General features: G+C 40.0%; 1 protein-coding gene across 7 annotated transcripts in view; it reads left to right on the forward strand.

Annotated features, from left to right (window-relative positions):
- ESRP2 (epithelial splicing regulatory protein 2) overlaps window positions 1-5,777 on the forward strand; it is a 46,362-nt gene extending 40,585 nt beyond the window's left edge. For 4 of the 7 annotated variants that reach the window (XM_032121924.1, XM_032121926.1, XM_032121923.1 and 1 more), the window contains one exon: window positions 4,390-5,777. In XM_032121924.1, the coding sequence (XP_031977815.1) occupies window positions 4,390-4,548 (159 nt within the window). In that variant the 3' untranslated portion in view covers window positions 4,549-5,777. Of the gene's footprint in view, window positions 1-1,414; window positions 1,527-4,389 lie in introns of those variants that run through there. The other 3 variants (XM_032121928.1, XM_032121927.1, XM_032121929.1) reach the window with 2 other exon arrangements.
- Window positions 5,778-21,624: the final 15,847 nt, after the last annotated feature.

Consider the following 21,624-nt stretch of genomic DNA (forward strand, 5'->3'; position numbering starts at 1 on the left):
TGCCCTGGCAGAGACTATCTAGAAAATACTTCTTATATTTGTCTTTTACTTAATGGCATGGGTTTAGATGTGAAGGTGGCTAGAATTCAGTAGTAAAATTCTGGGGGGTTCTTTTCTTTTATGTTCTCTGGGCTCTTGGTTATTGTTTTCTGTGGAAGGTGTATCCTGTGATGGTTGGTATTTTTCTTTTCAACTTCCCTTTGGATGGATACATGTCCTGTATGCCCAAATATAATACCCTTTTCTCCCTAAGCTGGCAGGAGACTTTTTGTATGATAGAAATATCAAAGAAAAGGCAGCATAGGACATCTACATTGTGTGCATTTGGCAATCATCTAAAGTGTTAGTGCAAAACCATTAGTGGTAGTCCATCTAGGGGGAAACAGGAAACTCTTCTTGCCACTGAAAAGATATTCTACAACTCAGGTTATGATAAACACTCTTGTCTTCTGGATTATAGGAGCCACTCAAGCAGTGTTTGCAGCATGTGTAAGAATGCTTGGTCCCTTTCCAGGATATGTGCTTTGGAAAGGTTTTGTGCTAAGAACAATGTTTCGTATTCCCCAAGATGTATTTTCTGACTATGTATGTCATATTTGTACCAAGCCAATAGTATGAGTGATTACTGTTCAGATTCAGGATCTCAAATAATTCTTAGATCTGATTCGCATGTGAGGTTTTTGTTCTAATTTGTTGGTGTGCCTGTTATGTACAGTCACTATTTTTATTTTAATATACTACTTCTACAAATCTATCATGATGCAGTTACACTGTGTAGTTTATTTCTTTTTCCAATGCAGAAATATACTATACTACCAAAAATGCTACTTTACCTTGTCAATGCATTCATGCCAGGGCACTGATTTTCTTTTATTACATTGGTGTAGTCTATGTAGTACAAGTATTATCTGCAGCTCAAGTGTTTGTCACTCTGCCCTAGAGAAGCTGCAGCGTATTTCCATGAGTGCATAAAATATCTGAATGAGATCCATACGATTATTCTAATTCCCCATTTCAGTGTGCAGGCTGGAAGAGGCTCATCTGTCGCAGTGAGAGCCATTACTGGGTACATGATTGTGCTTATGAAAACTTAAAAGTTTGGTTACCTGGTGCTGCCATCTCATGAGTAGAAGGGACAAAGCAGCACTTCATGGTCTATTTCCCTTCCTTGATAAGGAACAGTTCAAATAGTTTAGAATATTCCCCACAAGCATTTACTTTATTTCTACAACCAGTAATACAATTGATGTATTTTTTTATCTTGCATAAATATAGTTTCTGTCCAATTCAGTGTCTCCTGCCAGTTATTATAGCTGATGCTCTTAATTGTGGTTGCAAATGATGGTCTGTGTGGCTTGCTGTGCCAGACTGTTCCTTCTCTTGCTGATTGTCCCATGTCACACTTGTACTGTAGTATGCACCAGATGACTACAATGGCCTAATTCAGCTGAGCGATCAAGCCAGGAGTGTGTTACAAGCACCGAAAGAGTGGGTCTGTTTGTAACTCTTTGTAACTTCTGAAGAAGGTAAGATGTGACTGGAGAGCCTTGGTCTCCAGAGCTGAATGGGAAGGGAAAAAAGGGCTTGGTGATACAGAGATCTCTGCTTGTGGCTTTTCCCCCCTTAGTAGCTTGCATTGGGATCCTGGTGTTAGTCTTTTTGCTTCAAAAATCAACTAACCTAAGGAAATGGGCCAGCTGTGATCCGTAGCTGATGGGGCAGCAGTGGTGGAGGTAGTGTGATTGCCTGGTTCTGCTCAGATGGTGTGTTAAACTTCCAGAAGACTTTGTTAGTGCTTGTTTCTCATGTGAACCTTTCAGCCCAATATTTTTCTTTTAGTAGAGTGGTAGAAGATGATTTTTTCCCCCTGATATTGCTAGAAAGCACACACAAATGCGTGTGCAAAAACCCCCAGACCACCGGCTTTGTCTTTTCTGTACCATATGACTGGATAGAGATTAATATCTCTCTTTCTTGATCTCCCTAATGCAATGTGAGCTATTACATTATTCTTTTCAGAAGAGTTTTTTGGGTATAGTCACTTTCTAACGCAACTAACTAGATTTGCTAACAGTAAACTTGCCTGCCTTTCTGGCACTAACAGATAATTCTTAGAGAAATTTTGTTATGGCCTATGTGGAGTAAATGATGCCACAGTACTACTGTATTCCATTCAGAATGCTACTGATTAGTTAGTATTTTTTTTTTTCCTTAAGGAAAAAACCAGAACAATCTTTCAGTTTTAAAATGGCAATCAAATACTGTTCCTTGAGAGAATTACTTTCACAGACAAATGTACCATCAAGTCAGTTGTTTTCAAATGAGTTGTTTTCTCATGTTGGATCTGTTGGGAGCAGACAGACTGCATGGTCTGGTGATTAAGTGAAAAACCAGATCAGCAATAGATTTCTACTAAGTATGATATGGAAACAGTCTTTGGGTAATTCATGGAGTAGCTCAATCTGAATTCTAAGTGGTACAAAGTAGTATTATACAGGTACCGCTCTTTTAGAACAACAACAACAAAAAAATCCAGAAAAAAGATTTGTATTAATCTGAATCTTATTTTAAAACACACATGTACATACATAAAATCTATTTCTCTCCCGAAATATCTATAAATGAGAACTGAAACCCAGTATGTCTTAAAGTGAAACTGAAGGGGTTCATTTAACTCTTTTAATCATGTTGCTTGAAGACTGTGTAGACTTCTCTGCTGACTTTCTATGCAACTTTTATAACATGAATTTCCAGATCCCTACATTGGTATTACACCAATACTGCTATTCAAACTATGTTTTAAAACTCTCCTCTGTGCTCAGAAATCTAACTGTGCTCCATGTGTGTTTTTAGCTGACTCTGAGCTGGACTGATGGTAAATAAATTCCCATATGGATTAACAGCAAAGAGCTGGTTTAGAGCAGAGCATCTTATAAGTCAGATTTGCAGCTCAACCCAAGTTAGGTACAGCTTTCTCTTTGAGAGAGTGTTACTCTGAAATAAACCAAGATTGCTTCCAAACTTGAAGCGGGCTTTAAACATGATGGGTTTTTTCTGTTTCTGGATATCTTTCTGCATGCTATTTCTTGACTAACATTAGTTCTCTCAGAAGAAATGATAGAAAGTTTGTACTAACTGCCTTACGCATGCTTTTGGTTTCCAAAGTGTGCTGTTGCTTATATTTTAAGAATATTTTTACTGCCTGCTCAGTGTTTGGGTGAGTGAAGCTCTGGCATGTACTTGCTTTATTTTCATATGTTTGAATGGCAAGCTGATATATGATATGATATATGAATGAAATGCTATTGGTAATAAATGGGAAGTCTGCTATTTCTTGTAGTATACCAGACACACAAAAATTCTACAGAAATGAAATGCTTAAATATTTTAACCTCTTATAAACTCAAGAGGACATATGTCACATGAACATAACTTGAATTGGGTTAGTATTCATAAAACTGGTTGGTTTTCCAGCATAGCTTTGTCTGACACTGTTTTCTCAAAAAAACTAACCTTGTATGCTGAGCTTTTGATCCTTCAGTCTCTGGTTTTGAAACTTCACTGAGATTCATTTCTATCCAACAAACAGGAGTTCCAAACTTAGCTTGGAAGAATTTCCTGCATCTTATGGAAAATGGATGGGGTACAATAGGGCTGACAGGGATGTCTGCTTTGAACTCAGCAATTTGGAGCTGCCTTTTAAGACTTCATGAAGGCAAATGCCCTCCAAAGTAAATCAACTGCAATGACTAAATAATCTCATCTACTAACCTGCTTTTTCTTAGCCTTGTTAAAATTACAATAAATATTTATTTAATTCAGTTGGATTGCACCAAATTTTACTTCATTTTTCTGGAAAATCTTCTTAGCACTGTATACCTGTGTTAAGTTCAGCTCGTTCTCCCAACACAAAACTCATACAACTCTTTTATTTTTTGCATGTGTGTTGGGGGTTTTTTTAACTTTGTGTGTGAGTACTGACGTGCCTTAATAGCCTTTGTCACTTGGCCAGTAGTCCACATAGTACAAGAATTATTAATGCCTGGATTTCTTGCTCCATTCACCTCCTATTAACACCTAACTTTCTTGTCTTATCAACCTTTAATCTCAATTGCTTCTCTAGCAAAATTTTTGCATGGAATTATGTCTACATCACTGTATTCAGCACACCAGCAGAATAAGAGCTGCTGCTGTTTGCCAAGCTAAAAGCTGAATTTCCTTTAATCATTGATTCCTTCTCATTCTTAATATCTAGAATATTTTCGCCAAGGACACAGGAGTGGAGTGAACCAGATGCACTAAAAAATGCCCCAGCATTAAAAACTGCATTTCCAGGTGTTGCCTCTGGTCTTAATAATTTTTTTCTTTTGTCTTCTTGTACCACTGCAGCTCCAAGCAGATTCCATCCTCATGCTTTACAACTTTAGTGGCCAGCCCAGTGGTGAGGCATTGGTGACTTTCCCAAGCCTGGATCTAGCTAAGAAAGCAGTGGCTGAGAAAAACGGACAGCTCCTGGGAAGCCGCTGTGTACAATTGTACCTGGTCTAACTCAGCACTCTCTGGAGGATGAGGAAAGGATGTTGCACTCAACACCGTGCCTTTTGCAAAATAAGAAGTCTTCCCTTGCGACCCAGGCAGCAACAAATGTGCCTTTTCAGCATAACATGTTGGAATGCAGAGTGGTGCATGTCCTGTGTTTAATTTGAAAAATGGCATATCCTATGCCAAAGATAAAGTGAAGCCAAAAATGATGCAGTTAATTTACTTAATTTCTAATGTACCTGTGTAAAAAGAAGCAAACCTGCTCCTGGCATGTAGTTAATTCTGAAGACAGTCCAATAGCACTTCAGCTACCACAGCCATGGGCAGAACTTACTCAGTAGCATTTGAAGTGGAAAGCGATGCTTGAGTCGTTCAGATTCTTCTCTGTTTAGTTTTTAAGTTTACACTTGACAAAGTGTCTCATTCTTGTAGAGTTTAAATGTCTTTAGGAAAGTCTTTTGGAATGCATGGCTTACCCAGTTCAAAGCGTAGATCATATTGATTTTTGTTTCATTTTGTTCTTGACTGGAAAATATCAGGATGCTGGATCCCGAACGCAATTGTGCTTGTTCATGTTTTCGTGAGACATTGTTTTGCAAAAGCCATATTTGACCTTCTTACCAGTGTACTGCTGCCAACATGTAAAGCAAAAAAATAAAACCGACAGCAAAACCAGAAAAATCCTCTCTGCCCACCCATAAATCCCTGCCCCCAGCCCTGAATTTTTAATCTCTACAGGACAAAAGTGGCACATAAACCTGAGTACTAATAAGTTATATTTTTTTATTTAAGCATAATAGCTTTCAGATACTGTATTAAAGATTTTGCTCTAGTTTATGTGCATGCAATTTGTTTACATCTTTAAACTACTTTATTTGTATATTATGAAACAACAAGATATGTTGAAATCTGAATTCTCTAGTGCATGCTTTTTTTCTTTTTCCCTGTGTGTATATACATAAGCTAGAAGTACTTTTACGTCATGTAGCATGTGTTTAAAAAAAGACATCTGCTGTAGAAGCACTAAATGACTTTGTTTTTACTGTGCCTTACTTCTAAACCATTCCAAGTGCAATACCAGCAGAGCAAAATGTAATGAATTCTGTTGTTGACATGTTCATGGATGCCTGAATTGATCTTTTTTGTTAGTGTACAATTTGAGTTGTACTTTAAAGAACTGAATGATGTATGCTTCTTTATATTACAATAAATAAAAGAGATGCTTACGATGTGCATTGCCCTCTGAAAGTAACTTATGCTTTGGTTTAATGTATTTTCCCGGAGCATCAGTCTTTGATAAAAAGCCTTACACGTTTCCCTTCTCCTAGATTTAGATAAGCATTTGTACTTTGTGCCAGTGGTGTGACTTTCCTGGTGGTTTTTTGGTTTTGTTTTTGGGGGTTTTTTGCCTTTTTGCTTGTCCTGGTAAGATAGAAATCTGTATGATGCTTGTTTCTCTTGTAGTGCAACACTTTTTAGGCAACATGATGTAACTGTTTACATGCATGCTTAGTGTTCTCATTCTGTTGCCAGAGGAAACAAAGTATTGAACTTGAAATTGTGTTCGTGTTTGCGTTTAATTGACCTAATGGGTCACTTGCATTTCTGTGCAACCCAAAATGCTATGTTTAAGTCAGGATAGAGCCAGTCATCCTTTTTGTAGTGAAAATGGAGAAAGGGGAGGAAATCACATCAAGATAAGGTTTGTTTCTCTCTAGTCAGAAGTATCTCATGCCACATGCCATTTCATCATCAAAACCTCCCAAATTAGGTTCCAGAACAACCGGGTAGGACTGGAGGGAAAGATTTTTTGTTATTTTGAAGTGGGAATGTTTGCATTAATCTATTTTCAAGATTTGTCTTGGTGAAGTCTACCAAAAATCATAATTTTAAAGTAATTTGAATAGTAGAAAGGACTGCACAATGGTAATTAACATTGTCATTGTGCCTTGGAGGAAAATTTGGTTGCTATGTAGTCCATTTATTACACACAGTCTGCCATGGTCCAGCTGGTTAGGCTTTGCAGGCTCTTGAAAGATTCCTATTTTTCCTCTTATAAAACTGATATGGAACTTGTGGTTTTCTGCTTCCTTGGCAAGCTGAGGCAGAGCTGGAATGGAGAACCTCAGTCACATCAGACATGATTTAGATGTAAATACTCCCCCTACTAGTTTAACACCTTTATGGCTTAGTTGATAATGATCGCAGTTCAAGTGCAGTCCCACGCCCACATGACAAAACTGCAAAGAGGCTCTGCCATGTGCAGAATATGTACCTAGCTGTCTATCACCCACTGCTGTTTTATTCCCTGTTTAGCATGAGATAGTGGAAATCAGATCTAGAAAGTGAACTTGGGGATGTTTCAGGCTGTGTGTTCTTGTGTGTGAAACCTAACACGTGGCACATGGGTGCAATGTGTCATTTTTAGCAGTTATCTGTGTAAAATGACTGCAAGGGCAGTGACAGCATTTTGGGTGGCCCAGAGTCCTTCGGGTGGGGGCCTGACAAGAGGCCAGACCTGGGGCTGCTCTTCCTCTGAACTTTCTTGCTTGTATTGAAAACTGCGCTCTTGTCTAAAAGAATAAAAGAGGGGGAAAAAGAGAGGAACGGTAAAAACCAAAGTGCTGCTGGCATAGGGCGGTGGATGAGGCAGGAATCCATCAGGATCACAGAATATTCCGGGTCGGGAAGGACCCACAAGGAGCATCAAACCCAACCCTTTCGTGAATGGCCCACCTGGGGATCGAACCCACGACCTCGGCGCTATCGGCGCCACGCTCTGACCGGGGGGACTGATCCCGTGAGGGGACGGTCCCGGCCGGGCACCCGCGGCCAGCGGGGGCTGAAACTCCGCCAGCCGCCTCTTGTTTCGCCCTTTTGCTCGGTAAAAGCGGAACGGCCGTGCCGGAGCGGTCCAGTTCCCCCGGGGCTTCGGCTCCAGGGCCAGAGGGGTCGGGCGGGGCCGGACTTGGCCTTTAAAGTTTTCTGGCCCTGCCGGCTCTGAGCCGCCCCTCCCAGGCCGGGGCAGCCCGCAGGCTTCGTGCCTCAGCTCTGGGGGGCTCTGCCGGGCCCTGGGGTGAGGCAGGGAACTCTTGGCAGTTCAGCTGTGCTCACAGTGACCCCTCAGCTTCACCTCTGAAGCAGCCGCAGCCACCAGCAGCGTCCCTTTGGCGTTGCCCACCTGTAATTGTGCTGCAGTCGCTTTATAGCTGATGGGCTGGCTTCAAGTCCAAGAGCTCTCCTTCACAGATGGAAGATAAGTACTTGCAGCACACGTGTTTGGATGACGGCTTCCATCACTGGAGAGGGCTAGGAACCTGGGGTAAGGCCTAAGTGTTTTTTAATCTTTGATGAATGCCTTTACTTCTTGTGATTGAAGTTTTAGACTGTGCTGTGTTGCAAAGCCTTATCAGAGGAATCACTATCTTTACATACATGTAGCTTAACAGAAAAATTTAAAAAAACATAAAGCTTTAACTGTTTCACCAAAGAAGAAGGGAAGTTTGATAAAGAACTTGATTTGTCTTTTCCTGTTGTTAAAGAAAGGGTCCTCACACTCAGCCACAAAATTTGATTCTCAAAAAGAAGCTTCTTCTGTGCTTGTAATCAGCAAGCTCCCTCACCTGCATTTGTGTTGCCATGTTGTATAACTGAGGAACAAAATTACTGTTGTTTGTACTCCTTCTCCTAGTTTCACACTTCTGATAGTGCTGGTTTTGAGATGATTCATTTAATAATTTCTAAAATTCCATTCTCTTGATACTGATAATTTTACCTAGAAATGATTTCTATGTTGGCCCATCCCATGGGATGTTCCTGCCCAGCTTAGAGAGAAGATAGCTTATTCTTATTATTTTTTTTTGAGATGAGACTGAAGAGTTTGAAATGGCCATTGTCTATTTCAAAAGTTGCAGCTGTGCATCCAGATCAGGTGTTTCTTGTTGGGATTTCTCATTTGCAGAGCAGACTTGCCCAAGACAGGCTTATAAGTTTTGCTTGTTTATGTAAACTAAGGTATTTTCAACAATTATTTTATTAGTGAAATTCAATTCCTCATTTTTTTAGAAGAAAAAAGCTTTTCAGCACCTTCATTTTGAAATAGTATTTGTTCTATTTCAGTCACTTTAAATGAACTGCAAGCCTGGCAATTTAACCTGTTGGGTCCTGCCTTATACAGAACTGTATTTGACAAAATCTGTTAAAAAGTATTTTGAGTCTACCACTAAAAGTGTCTTCTAAAAGCTGATTGCATCTATGAATAACGTGAAATATTCTAAAGCAGAAAATTCCTGATATGTCTGTAGTCTGCAGGTTTGCCTGTAGTCTATTTAAAATGTCACCTTTTTAGATCTACTTGTTTTAAAGTTTTTTAAAAAGATAATCCAAACTAAACAAGAGACCTGACTTTTTACCCCTTTTTTCTTTTTATATAATCAGGTGAGGGCTACTGTATTTTTTAGCTGGATATGCAGTTGAAATGCAACTATTCAAATAAAGATGACAATATGTTAATTTAGACTTGCTAATTACCATTTCTTTTATTGCTGTGTTATTATAATTATTTTACTTTAAATACATTATTTTTAAAAAAATAGTTTGTTGCTTTCTGTGTGCTTGCTGATAATAAAAAGTAGAGTTTAAATAAAATGCCTTCCCTTCTGTAAACATTACTAAGGTCTTGCTCTAATTCTATCGATTTAATGTTAGCTGCGTCTTTGAGAGAATATCTTTTGCTGCCAGTAGATGTCCCCTTTCCATCGGGGTTCGCAAGGAAGGGGCTTGAAACGCAACTGCTTTGGAGCCGGGAGTTCCGTGTTCCCAACTGCAGCAGGAGCTTCAGTGTACTCAGGGAACACTCTGCTGCCTGTTAGCCTTAAAATCGGAGGTCACTTTGCCGCTCATAAAATTGTTGACTTAAGTTTGTTGTGTTGTTTTTTTCGTTTGGTTTTATTTTCTTTTGTTCAAATTTGTTCTTGTTTTTCTATTCTGAATGTTTTCTACGTGTTCATTGATATTCAAGATAGTTGCTTTGAAATGTACAAATTGATTTCAAATTGTGAAAATCACGGTTGTATCTGGCTGCGTTTAGTTGGAAAAAATTAACTTTTACAAACTGCTGTACAAAAAGAAATCGATAAAATGTTTGCTAGAGATTCAGTGGCAATGATTGGACAAAAGGAGTGCTTTAAGTGTCACCCCAATGTGAACATACTGTGTTAGGCCAAAAATGAAATAAAAATGACTCTTTAGTCTTCTGGCTTTAAGAAAGATAACATAACCCAGCAGCATAATGTCAAGGCTTTACAACCGATTAAATTTTGTAGCAACAAATATGATTGCAGCCTCAGCTGGACCAGCCTTTGGTTGTGATGGCTCCCTGCTCCCAGCTGGCAGAGCCGAGGGCTGTGGCTTTGCTCTGCTGATTGATTTAGTTGCCCTTGGCCCTGTGGTTGGCTCCTGGTTCCCGTGTGTGGTAACATGGCCTCGATATTGGCAGGGCTGCTCTCAAGGAGGTGGGAACTTTCTCAAGTTGTTCGTTCAGCTCCTCACTGCTGAGGATTGTAAACTACTGTTGGCAGAGAGTAAATTTGTTGTTCTTGTTGGTTTTAATCCTTGTCTCTCAGGTAATTTCCTTTGGTTGTGTTTAGCACCATAAACTGAGAGCCTTTGAGAATTCTCCTTGTGGAGGATCCCACGAGATATTCACTCACACTAGAGTGCGCAGATAGTATAGAAAGAAGTGTAAAAATGGGGAGAGGTTTTTAATGCTTAGCATTAGATCTTGAGTTGCTTTAGCACTTGCCACATTTCGGAACTGCCTAATTTTTTCAAGAGAAACTGGGGAAGCATGGGGAGTTGCATATCAATAGTTCCACTATTTAAAAAAAGGAACAAACAAACACTCTCACCCACAACCCTTAACCCTCAAACACGGGAGTTGTCTTTGTAAATTTCTGTTGCTTTGAAATCTGGGAGCATTAAACTGGGCCTTCTACTGCTCCTAGACCTTCCAGGACATTTTTCTCTTGTTGAGCAATAAGTGAAAATAAGAACATGTTGTGTTGCTTTTCATTTGGGAAAGCAGCTTTTACAATAGATCTGATGAACGTGCAATTGTTCTGGTTTATACCATTCTCCTGTACTGATCCCTACCTTTCCAGCTTGGCTGTTATAACATTGTAACTTTTGAAAAGTTTTTTTTTGGTTGCTATTTGGTTTTAATCATTCCCTGTTATCAGCACTTTATCTTCTGCTTGCTGGAGGTAGGGGAAAAGTTAATGTGCTACTGTCACGGATCACTTGTGTGTGTATATTCCCTTCTAAAATAACTTAAGATGTTTGAATTTCATGCAAATGTAACTTTTAAAATTTGTATTTGTGTGAAAAATATTCAAAATCTTTACTCTGGGTACATTTAAAATACTTAAAAGTATGCAAGAGAGAAATTAGGAAATATTGTTATATTTCTTCTTACTACTATCAACAAGAACAGGTGAGAAGTGGAAGGAAATAACAGAATAACTGAAGAGAGGAAAACTGAAGTATTTTGGGGAGGGGGAGTCTTACAGGAATTTTCTGCAACAAGCCCCAAAAAACTGATGGAAATGATGGGTGATTGTTGGAAAAATCCCTATTGTGTGCAATGGAATAGCATTAGAATTTAGCTGTCTTTGCTCCATTGAATAAAACCTTGTGGGTTTGTCAGGAAAAGTAAGGTCTTTTCCTGCTGTTTTCTGAACTAATTCAGTGTTGGGGATCTCTCTGGGGCTGCTTTCAGTAGGGATGGCAGGCACACAAAATTCTGCTGTGGGAGAAATGCAAAGATGTGGTGGAACTGCATGGTGCAAAGGCTGGCAAGGAACAGCTCCTTCCTCATCTCTGGTCAGCACATGAGAGGTTAAAGTGAGAAAAGGACAGTCTGAGCCTTATCTGGAGCATAACATTGGTCAGTACCACTTAGTCCAAGGAATTCTTAGTTAAACATGCCCTGAAAATATGGGACTCATTCCCATTGGATTCAGTGTGTCCTTCTCTTGTTTGATGCAATGCAGTCCTTGTGCAATTGTGAACTTTACTGTGAAAATCCACACAAGCTACACTGCATAATAATTGTAGTAATAGCATTAAATTAAAATGTTCTTGAAAAGGTCATTACTTCTTTTTTTTGTTTGTTTGTTTTGGGGTGGGGTTGGTTGGTTATTTTGCTTTGGTTTTTTTTTTTTTTTTGAAAAGCAATGCAAAAATTTAGAAAAACAATCAATTTTGTTTAGTTTTACTGACAAGAAATCTCTGCCTGGGAATATAAACTTTCAGAATGCTTACAGTGCTCTGTGTGTGTGGTATTTACCTTTTAAATTGTTCTAAAATGTTTTATCAAAAGTCGAGTACATCATATTCTTGATGGGATCTGGGGCACAAGTTGGATGATGATCTGCAGGCCATAAGGAGATACATCTTAAACTAGAGTTAGAGTTACACCTGGTAGTTCTCATGACAGTAATAGACCATTTCTCTTGCTTGTGAGGAGGAGAAGGCTTATAAGGATGGCAGCTTCCATATTTTCAATGGAATGTGACTTCTGTTTGTCTTTAAAATTAATTTTTTTGCTCAGCTAAAAGATATTTATGACGGATAACAGCATGTCAGTGGTTTTTTTTAAAGTGACCTGATCTTACCTTGTAAGAAGTAAGCTCCCAGAAAAGAAAGGATTCCAAATTTTCAGGTTATGGGGACTGTTTTGGAGATGATTTGGGGAAGAAAGAAAATTGTAAGGCCATAGACCTAGACCCTGATGATACACCACAGAGAGTATGCTAACAACAGGGGAAATTGTGCATGCAGTGGTGGCAATATTTTGGGTTTGTAGATTCTTTGTTATTTTTTTCCCTTCTGTTCACTGGCACCAGGTTCCACCAGCGGTTCCTTGTCAGACACAGCTACTCTGGAAAAACAGCACATTGCTGCTGCAGTGTAGGAGCTCACTGCTGGAGTGGGCCTGAAGATCTTCCAGCTACAGAGCAAGTTCAGTGCTGGATATTGTAGCCTCCAGAAGGTTTGTAATGACCAGGCTAATGACTCGTAATGGTTTAGGAGATGGGATGATTTTCTGACCTGTTTTGAACAGGAAAAGCAGGTTGCAAACGTGCTGAGGAGGCAGCATCAGCCCACATTGCTGGCAGGCTGGGACGAGCTGGTGGCAAAGGGCAGCACTGCTGGCAGTCTGCTCTTGGGGTAACTCTGGGAAGCCACGAACAGAAAAATCAGTCAAAGAGCATTGTGGATTGAACTAAACCAGCTTTGAGCTGGGCAGCTCCAGAACTCAGCTGAGCACAGCTCCGTCGGGAAGCTGGGCAAGCAGGAATGCAGTTACCAGCACAGCTCTGCTCATGTTGCTGGTCTCATGAACTGTAGTCACAACTGATTATAAGTTATAGACTCTAGAATTTTTTGAGACAATTAGGATAAACCAAAGTGGGGGAAAGGAGGGGTTGCTGGATACAGTTGCAGTTTGTTCATTGCATGTCTATCATTGAGCATAAATGAAGGTTTAGTCTCTAGATACAGAGCAGGAAATAGGATTTGAAATCAGAAGGAAGAGCCAAGGAACAGTGTTTCTTATGCCAGCACCTCAGTTTTCATCCCTCTAAATAAGACTTAGTAAGGGGGAACATGCAATATCTGTGTTGATGTCACTGTAAAATCACATAACTTTGAGGAGTAATTATGGAGCTAGTAAAGAAACAGACACCCCTGGCTCTCGGAGCCCTTGAGTTTGTAACTTGCATTTGAGTCAGAAATCCTTCAGAAGAGCTATTACAGAATTAGAGTAACTTTTGAATTCTAATTAGCAAGCACAGCATCTCTCTTCAGAAATTCTTCTCATTCCTATGTATTGTTTTTTATTTCAGAAATATTCAATTTCATATTTACTTTAGATACAAAATTTGTGAATTATACAGGGGGAAAATGGTTGCTCTTCAGCAGACTATGGCACTGAAAATTGAACTCTGCAAACTCTTTGTGTAAGAGGACTTGCATTTTTTCCTGAATGCTCAAAACCACTGCCATCCCCACCCCCACTTGAATGGTTTTCTCTATTGTTCAGTGTACCCAGGAAAAATAAGATTTTGTGGTTTGTAATTAATTTTTATTTTTTACCCACATAAACCATAGGGTATTTTTTTGAATTTTCATATTAAAAACACTCCATCGTTAGTTCCCCAAATCAACAGTGGAACACTGAAACCCTAGAGATGAGATTTCCAGTACCTTTCTTTTTCAATACTTTTTGAACAGGCAGTGCTTTGCAGATCCCTGTTTGGATGGTGTTGTGAGAGAGCAGCTGTGCAGAATGGTAACTGCTGTGACAATCCCCTTCACTGGGAGATGTTGGAGTTACCAGTTACCCTACCTTCTCTCCTAAATGGGTTCGCTGTTGTGCTTTAGGAATTGCATAAAGACCTTTCATGCTTGCTGCCCTTCAACCACTCCAAACTTGATAGATGTTTTTCATGAATGGCAAACAAAACCTAAGCTCTCAACCTCACTTCTCCACCAGTGGTGAGGTTTGCAACCATCAGTAAAATGGAAAACAACCCAAACTAGTACCTGTCACTGTGGTGGCGCTACAGCGCCAAAAGGAGTAAAGTGTGATAGGCTTGTTTTGGGGTTTTTAAATATGAAAATGAAAGTGGCAATTTATAGTAAGGATGACATAATAATATGAGTGTGAAAGGAAAGCTTTTGTCCTGCCTTGTGATGCTCATGAGCAGCTGCTCAGATTGTGCTTCCAGAACACCTTAGTGGCACAGCCTAGACCATGTCTGGTGTTTGTATATTCATTCCCTCTTCAGAATATCCCCTGTTCAGTATGGTGGGTACTCTGTAAGCTCTGCATAGGGGGTTATCTGCCATGGGGTTCTCTTGAACCTCTCCCTGCATGGACTGCACACACAGGCTGGGCCAGCAATCTGCCCAGAGCAACAGCCCAGGTTTGCTCCGATATGCCCCAAGTATAGATTTTGTTTGTGGAATGAGCTCATCTGGTTTTGGCCACATTTGAGTACATTTGAAGCATGAGGTTAATATTTAGTCTAAAATTATCTTTGTTTTCCACACAGTATCTCAACACTGAATAAGATCAGCAACTTGTGATTTTTTTTTTTTTTTAACTCGCCCCCTCCTCCTCACATAAATTGTTCAGACTTTCACTCTGAGGAACAAAGAAAGTTGGGGTTTTTAAGTAATTTTTTGTGAACACAGTAAATGCAGTTCACTTCAGACCAATAATCAAACCACACATACAGCCTTTTGTCTTAACTCTATTAAAGTATTAAAGATAATGTTCTCTTGATAATGCTTCATGATGGGAAAACATTCCTCTCTTTCAAAAATGCCTTTGCATTTATCTTACTGCAGTGTTCCCTTAAAGATTGCTAATGTGGAGCTTTATAAATAATCCTTGCTGCACTGCTGTAAAAGTAATTTAATGGACATTTCTGGGAGGACAGGCTGATGGGAGGGTATTTATAGGAAGTATCAAGGGGTGCCTGACAAAGTGAGGTGGATGGTTTGGCTTTTAAGGGGAGCTGGGAGTGAAGCTCGGTGTCACTGCTGATGAACAGACAGCTCTGCTGTGCAGGGTGAGCACACTCTGTGCCTCCTGTTTCCAGCCCACCCAGCCTGTTCTGAGAACAGCTCAGCTCTGCAACCCTTGTAAACATTGCTCCAGCTGTGTGAAGCCACTGGAGCGGCTACAGTAGTTGCTGGAAGGCCAACCAAGGCCAGCCTTAATTATGCAGACAAAAAAGAGAAAATAATTTAAATGTTCCCAACACTGAGCAAACAACAAAGATTTCCTCTTAACCCTGCTATAGCAGGAACACCTTTTCTCTGAAGGACATGCTTTTTTTACTTCCAAAATGGCTCCTCTGCCTGAAAGCCTTCACTGAATCATCAGTCCTACCTGGCCATGCCTCTGAATCCAGCCTCTTTTGTCAGGTATCTTTTTTCTTACAAAGGAGAGTTTTCTGTGCTAAATTCTGCACTACTTTTAGAAAATAAGTCTACAGAGGGTTATTTTGTTTTGATTCTTCTCACTTATTTTTTTTGAGGCATCCACGGTGGGATACCAGGAATCTGTTCTGTAAGAATTAATGCTGCCTCCCTTAAATACACTTTCATGTGTCCTTTTCTTTAGTTTTGCATCTGTTTTGTGGAAACCACCAGTTGTGCAATACTGGCTTTCAGGTAGTACCTTCAGTGGCAGGGGCAGATGGAAGACTTTCTGGGCAGTTGTGCATGGCTGGTGTTGGAAGCAATTGTTTTATATGGTTTGGATGCTTCTCTACTGCTGTTGGAACAAGAGAGGGACATCAGATTAATTGTTTACATATAAATTATTCATTACTTTTAAATTAATAAAACTAGAAGCATATGTTAAAAATTTCTAGGGTTCATCAGCCGCTATCTGTTAGTTAAGTGAATGTGATGTTGGGGCATAAATAAGGTATTAGATGAACCCGAGCATCTTTTCATAACAGCAGAATTTTGGAGCTGGAAAGGAGAACTTTAAATATGAAATAATAGAAACAGAATGGAGTGAGATAATGCTATCTAACCAAGAGCTGGCAGGAGGCATTGCTGCCATTGCAGATGCAAGTTGCAGATAAGAAAAGCCCCTGAATAGCTCTGTCCTGCCTCCTCCCCACATGTTTTCTTCCTCTGGGAGTACAGGGAGAGCCAAGGGTTGGATGTGAACCACCCAAACCCACCTGATCCTAACTGGGAACTCGTCCTTCTCTTCTCCTCCCAAGTGGAATCTGATATGGACACATTAAGTCACATGGAGGGGAAAAGAACAGATGCATCTTAAATTTCCTTCAGTGTGGGGCTGACTTCAGATGGTGAATTTTTCTGGGAGTAGGGAGGGAAATTGCTGATAAAGCTCTGAATTGTTGAAAGTTTGAGTTACGGGAAAGATCGGTGATGGAACAACTCATGATCAATATGTTTGCAAAGACTGGGATTAAAAGGTGCACTTTGTAACCAATAAGACTCTAAAATGCTTTCTATATGTGACCTGAAATGTCAACCAAAACATATATTGAGTTCTGGGAACTGGAGATCATAGTACTTAACAGAGATTTTATGTTATCTCTGTGGGACATAGTGGAAAATAACTCGGAATTCAAATGATGATTGCTTAAGAAAACATTTACCTTAGTGGCCTGCACAAACCTAGATAATTACGTAATACCTGCTTGAAGCTCACCTTTATTTCAGCTGGCCATGATATTTCTTGAATCTTGACTTTTTAAATATTAAACACTTGCTGCATTCCAGCTGAATGGAGACTATCTTCTTGGTGACTAACATGATTTTTTTGCATTTATTTGAAGTACCTCACGATAGAAAGTGGGTTAAAACAAAACTGTAGCACAAATTGTCTATGGTACAGTGATACTGTACATCCTAAGATATCTGTGTATTTTACCAAAGCTTTTTCAGTGCTGTGATGTTCTGCCCTGTGTGAGCCTTGTAATTCTAGTGTATTTTCAAAAATTGAATGCCCAGCAGGGAGCCTCCAGTATAGCCAACAGCTACTAGGAATTATTTGTGCTTCTCTGGCACATGTACTGCAACTCTTCCTGGAGTTATGCCTTTTGAATGAGGAACCTGCTCTGTTGGTATTTCAACTGAGTGGATGAAGTGCTGGAGGGCTGGGTCACTTGCTAAAATGTCCTGAGGTCTCAGTTTTTAAATTCACCATGTGTGAGGATAAGGAATGCCTTGCAGTTACCCAGATTACTTTAACTAGCATGAGTTAAGTGTGATTTAGATTGTGAATCTGTGTTTAACCATAATGCTCAGAGCAATCAGGTTAGTTGTTGTTTTGTTTTTTAAAAAAGACATAGGAATAGAAATAGATAAACAACCGGCCCTATGTTTAGTCTGGTTGCATTTATACTGTGTGAGAAAGCTCTCTCTTTGTGCAGTAATCAACTTTGCTCTTTCTTTCCCCTTCTGATAACCTTACTAAAGGGTTTAGCCTTTGTGTCTTTAGCTTTTACAGCCATTATCCCTTTCAAGTCTTCTAGAAGATTTATCCAGGTTTAATCTCACCTGATACCCCCTTTCTTCTAGATTGTACTCTTTTGAGTAGGAAAGTTGGGCCACCTTTTTAGTTACAATAAAGACTGTTTTCCTTCCATATTTATGTAAACGTTTCCAGCCATTAAGCATCAGTTCTTTTACTAAATTGCTCAAGTGTTTTGCCTCAATGAGGTGTGGAATTCTCCCCCTTCGATAGATGCTGCCCCTTGCTGTGGAACAGCTTCACGGAGGCCCTGTGTCAGTCTGTGCACTGAAAGCAGCACTGTGGTTGTATCACCTTACTGCTGGCTCTTCAGAGAGACCAAACACTACTGAGCACCACTCAAGGGGAGCAGATTTCCAGCCTTTTCTCCTTCATAGGCTTCCCAGCATTTTCTTGTTCTATAAGCAAATCTCCCCTGAACTCACCCTGTGGTCAGCCCTGTGATGAAGAATTAGCAGTGCTACCAGAAATTCAGGCTCCGCTTTCAGTTGGATTCATTGTATCTTGGTTAGCTGTCAGCCATTTGCCTCTTCTGGCTGTAGGACAGTCCAGGCATTATTAATTAGAGGTAGAAGCAGGAGGGACTTCACTGGAGATTGGTACAGAGGGACACTGTAGAGGCTGTGAACCTCCTGATGAGCCCTGGCTGGTTCAGTGCAGGCAGACCAAAGCTGCTTCCCCTAGTGACCTTTCTGCATGTGAGATTTCATCTCCTATTCCTGCTTGCTTATGTTTGTTTTGTGGGAGTACTACTGAGAGTAAAGTGATTCAAAATACACAAATGGAGAGAAATAATTCAAACTGCATGTGATCTTAAACCTCCTTCTCAGTTGCAAATAGAAAGCTAAAGCTGGTTTTCCATTAACTTCTTGCTTTAAGCCGAATGTCTGTGCCTTTTGGGGAGCTCACAAAGTCTAACCTGGATTCAGGTGCGTGTTTCGTGAGCACTCACACTTCATTTGCCAGACAAAGAGACTCCAGACATTTGTCCTTTGTCAGCTTTTTTCTTACCCCTGACTTTTCTTAGAACTGCGTAGGATCTCTACATGAATTAAATGTTACAACGCACTGGCCCCACCCCCAAGCTGCAATTTGCCTTCTTAAAAAAAAACCCAACAAAATCCTAAAAAAAGTCCTTTTGCTGTTGAGAGCAGGATCCCGATGGTGCTTATGTGACTCAGAGAGTGTCAGTAACACCAAGTGAAGGTTTGACGGTGATTGCTTGTTTAAACAAATTTGAGAGCTTGGGAGACACTCCCAGAACCGCTGAACAACTGAGCTCCTTGAATCTCAATAACGTGATTTCTTTCTTGTTAACTTCACCTCTGAGGATATTTTATGTTGCATGGAGCCAGTGCTGATTCTGTTTGCTGGGCCCATCTGCAGCACATCTCTACTGTCTGCAAAGAGGCCTTCAGTGATAAACCACCTGAGTGTATTTTGGACGAAAGAAACACCAGGTAGCTTGAAAACTACGTTACAAGCTGAGTGTAAAGACAGCATTTAATTGCTTTCTAAATTTTTTCCTCTTTGATTATGAAAGACGGAGTGGCTGTTTAAATACAATATTTAATGTCACTCAGAATTGTACTGTTTTTAGGTTATATCCTTCCAACCAAACAGGAATATTTTTTTTGGTCATAAGTGGTAGAATTGCATTTTACTCATCTGGTCCAGATGGTGTTTGACCTGCTAAGAGTTCATATGCTGTTGGAAAAAATATTGAGTTTAGTGTAATATTTGTGAAAATGATACAAAGTCATGAAGGCACAGTCCCTGGGGGGGGGTCCAGGCGAGAGGGCACAAATGGCACAGAAAAACTGAACAATTAACATTAGAACATGCCCTGCTTAGCCAGTGATATGTTCAACTGTTGCTTATCTAAAAGATGGTTTTTGCAGCTTTACTGCTGTCTAAAAAATCTCTCACAAAATTCTTTTTAGATATACTTTCCTGCTTTCTGCTATGAAGTAGTTGAGGTCAGCCTTTTGTGGGAGTGGAAGCCTGTAATTAGAGACAGACCTGCTCAGTAACCAAAATATTTTCTCTTTTTTCTTTTTCCCCTTTTCTCTGTCTTTTGTATGTTTTGTATTTCTCTTTCTAGCTAAGGAAACCTTACTGGATTCCAGTGTCATTTTAGCAGCTGGATTAGTTCCAAAGGGTTTAGGCTCAGGCAAGCAGCATTTGAGTCTCTCAGCAAACTCTGCTGACAGCCACAAAATGTATGGCTGTGCCTCTCCAAGCCACGATGTCATTCAGCCCAGCATTTGGCCAGTGTTGGATTGCTTGTTATCCCTCATTGTTTGTGCAACTTTTCCATTATAACTTCTGTCAGTGGTGAGGTCAGATGGCAATGATGACATTCTTGGCATAGCTTCTTTTTTCATATCCTTAGAAAAAAATAATCCCATAGTAGCACTTAATTCAGTTTCAGTATTGCCTTATTTGTCCTATTGGCTTGATGGCTTGTACTCCTCCTCCAGCTACTGTGACTACAGCCAGGCAAATGTCACAGGGTGGTATTTGCTGTTACTCAAATAAAGTTATCCTTGACCTCTCGTATTTGCTTTCTGTTGAAGATTTTATTAGCAAATTTTTATTCCTGGTAAGGGAAGAAATGGTGGGAAAATGGAAATGCAGAAATTCATGTACTGACAAAACAGTGTGTGCTGATCAGTGCAGCTGGAGACAGAAACAATTACAGCAGGAACTGATCACACAGCACGGACCTGAGCACGAGCTGCTGTGACAGGCAGGTGTGAGGATTAATGTCCTGTGAGCAACCTTTCCACATGGAGACCCTGCCTAGAAAACACACAGGGTAAAGTTGAACCGGTGGCAGTTAAACTGGAAATCTGCATATCTGCTGTCAACTGCAACTGTTTTTGACCTGTAAATGCTTGTTGCACCTTTCTTATGGTGCAACTCTTAAAATGGCAAAACTTGAAAGTAAACCTTAATTCATTAAATCATAGAAAACCAATGCTTTGGACAGTCTGTGCAGCAGCTCTGGAGACACTTGTTCAAATGACTGAAGACTGGAAAAATCTGTTCTTGCATCATACTTGGAGAATTTCCTACTTGAAAACAGTGACATACTGACTGCTAGAAGTTTGTCTTGTCCTTTTCCAACACTTTGCAAGAACGACTTGGCTGGTGAATACACCAGGGATTTCATGGGATATTTACAAATGGATCCTTTTATTTCTGTGAGAAAAAAATTTATGATGCATGTAGGACAACGTTCAGCTATTCTGTGCTGTGCATTTGTTGCAGTGGTGTTGCCACCTTGGCAGAGAGGAATCCATCACACCTTTCGTACCAAGCTGTACTAAATTTAGGAAGGCAGCCCTGACCTTTCATGCCTTGTCCTAAAAAATGCTCTATGCCAGCTTAAATTGTTCGTGTAACAGCCAGCACCTCTGGTATGTGGAGAAGCTGGGCTTAGGAACTTGTGTCTCTGATACCAGAATCTGCAGTCCTTCATGTGGGGAGGTGGTTACTGAGAGATGCTGCAGTTGTTCATGTGTAGGGTGGTTATTGTTTTTTATAATTGCCTGTTTTCTAGAAAATATTTTCCTTCCCAACTGTCAGGATTTTCAGTGCACTGCTTCCTTGTCTTTCCTGCTTTTTATTACAAGAAGGACCTTTCTAAGTCATCATTTATCATTCCATTGTTACAGGAACTTGTAGGAGTAGTTGTTCCCTTTTCCCTCCAACTTATTCCATATGATACCACTGATTATCCAGTACTGCATTCCCAAACGATATTTTCATATCGAGTCCTCTTTAGGCGCATCACTTCTCTTTGATCAAAAATTACAGAAAAGAACAAGCACAGACTACAAACATTCTTCCAGCTCTTACCAGCAGGTGTCACAGCAACGACAGTGAGGAAGAGATAAGTATTATCTTTCTCAGTTCCAATTAAAAACCCCGATGAAATGAAAACTTTACATTTGCAGAAACAGCTTGAGAACTTG

The sequence above is a fragment of the Corvus moneduloides genome, chromosome 12 (genome assembly GCF_009650955.1).
Source record: "Corvus moneduloides isolate bCorMon1 chromosome 12, bCorMon1.pri, whole genome shotgun sequence".
In the NCBI taxonomy this organism is placed as follows: Eukaryota; Metazoa; Chordata; class Aves; order Passeriformes; family Corvidae; genus Corvus; species Corvus moneduloides.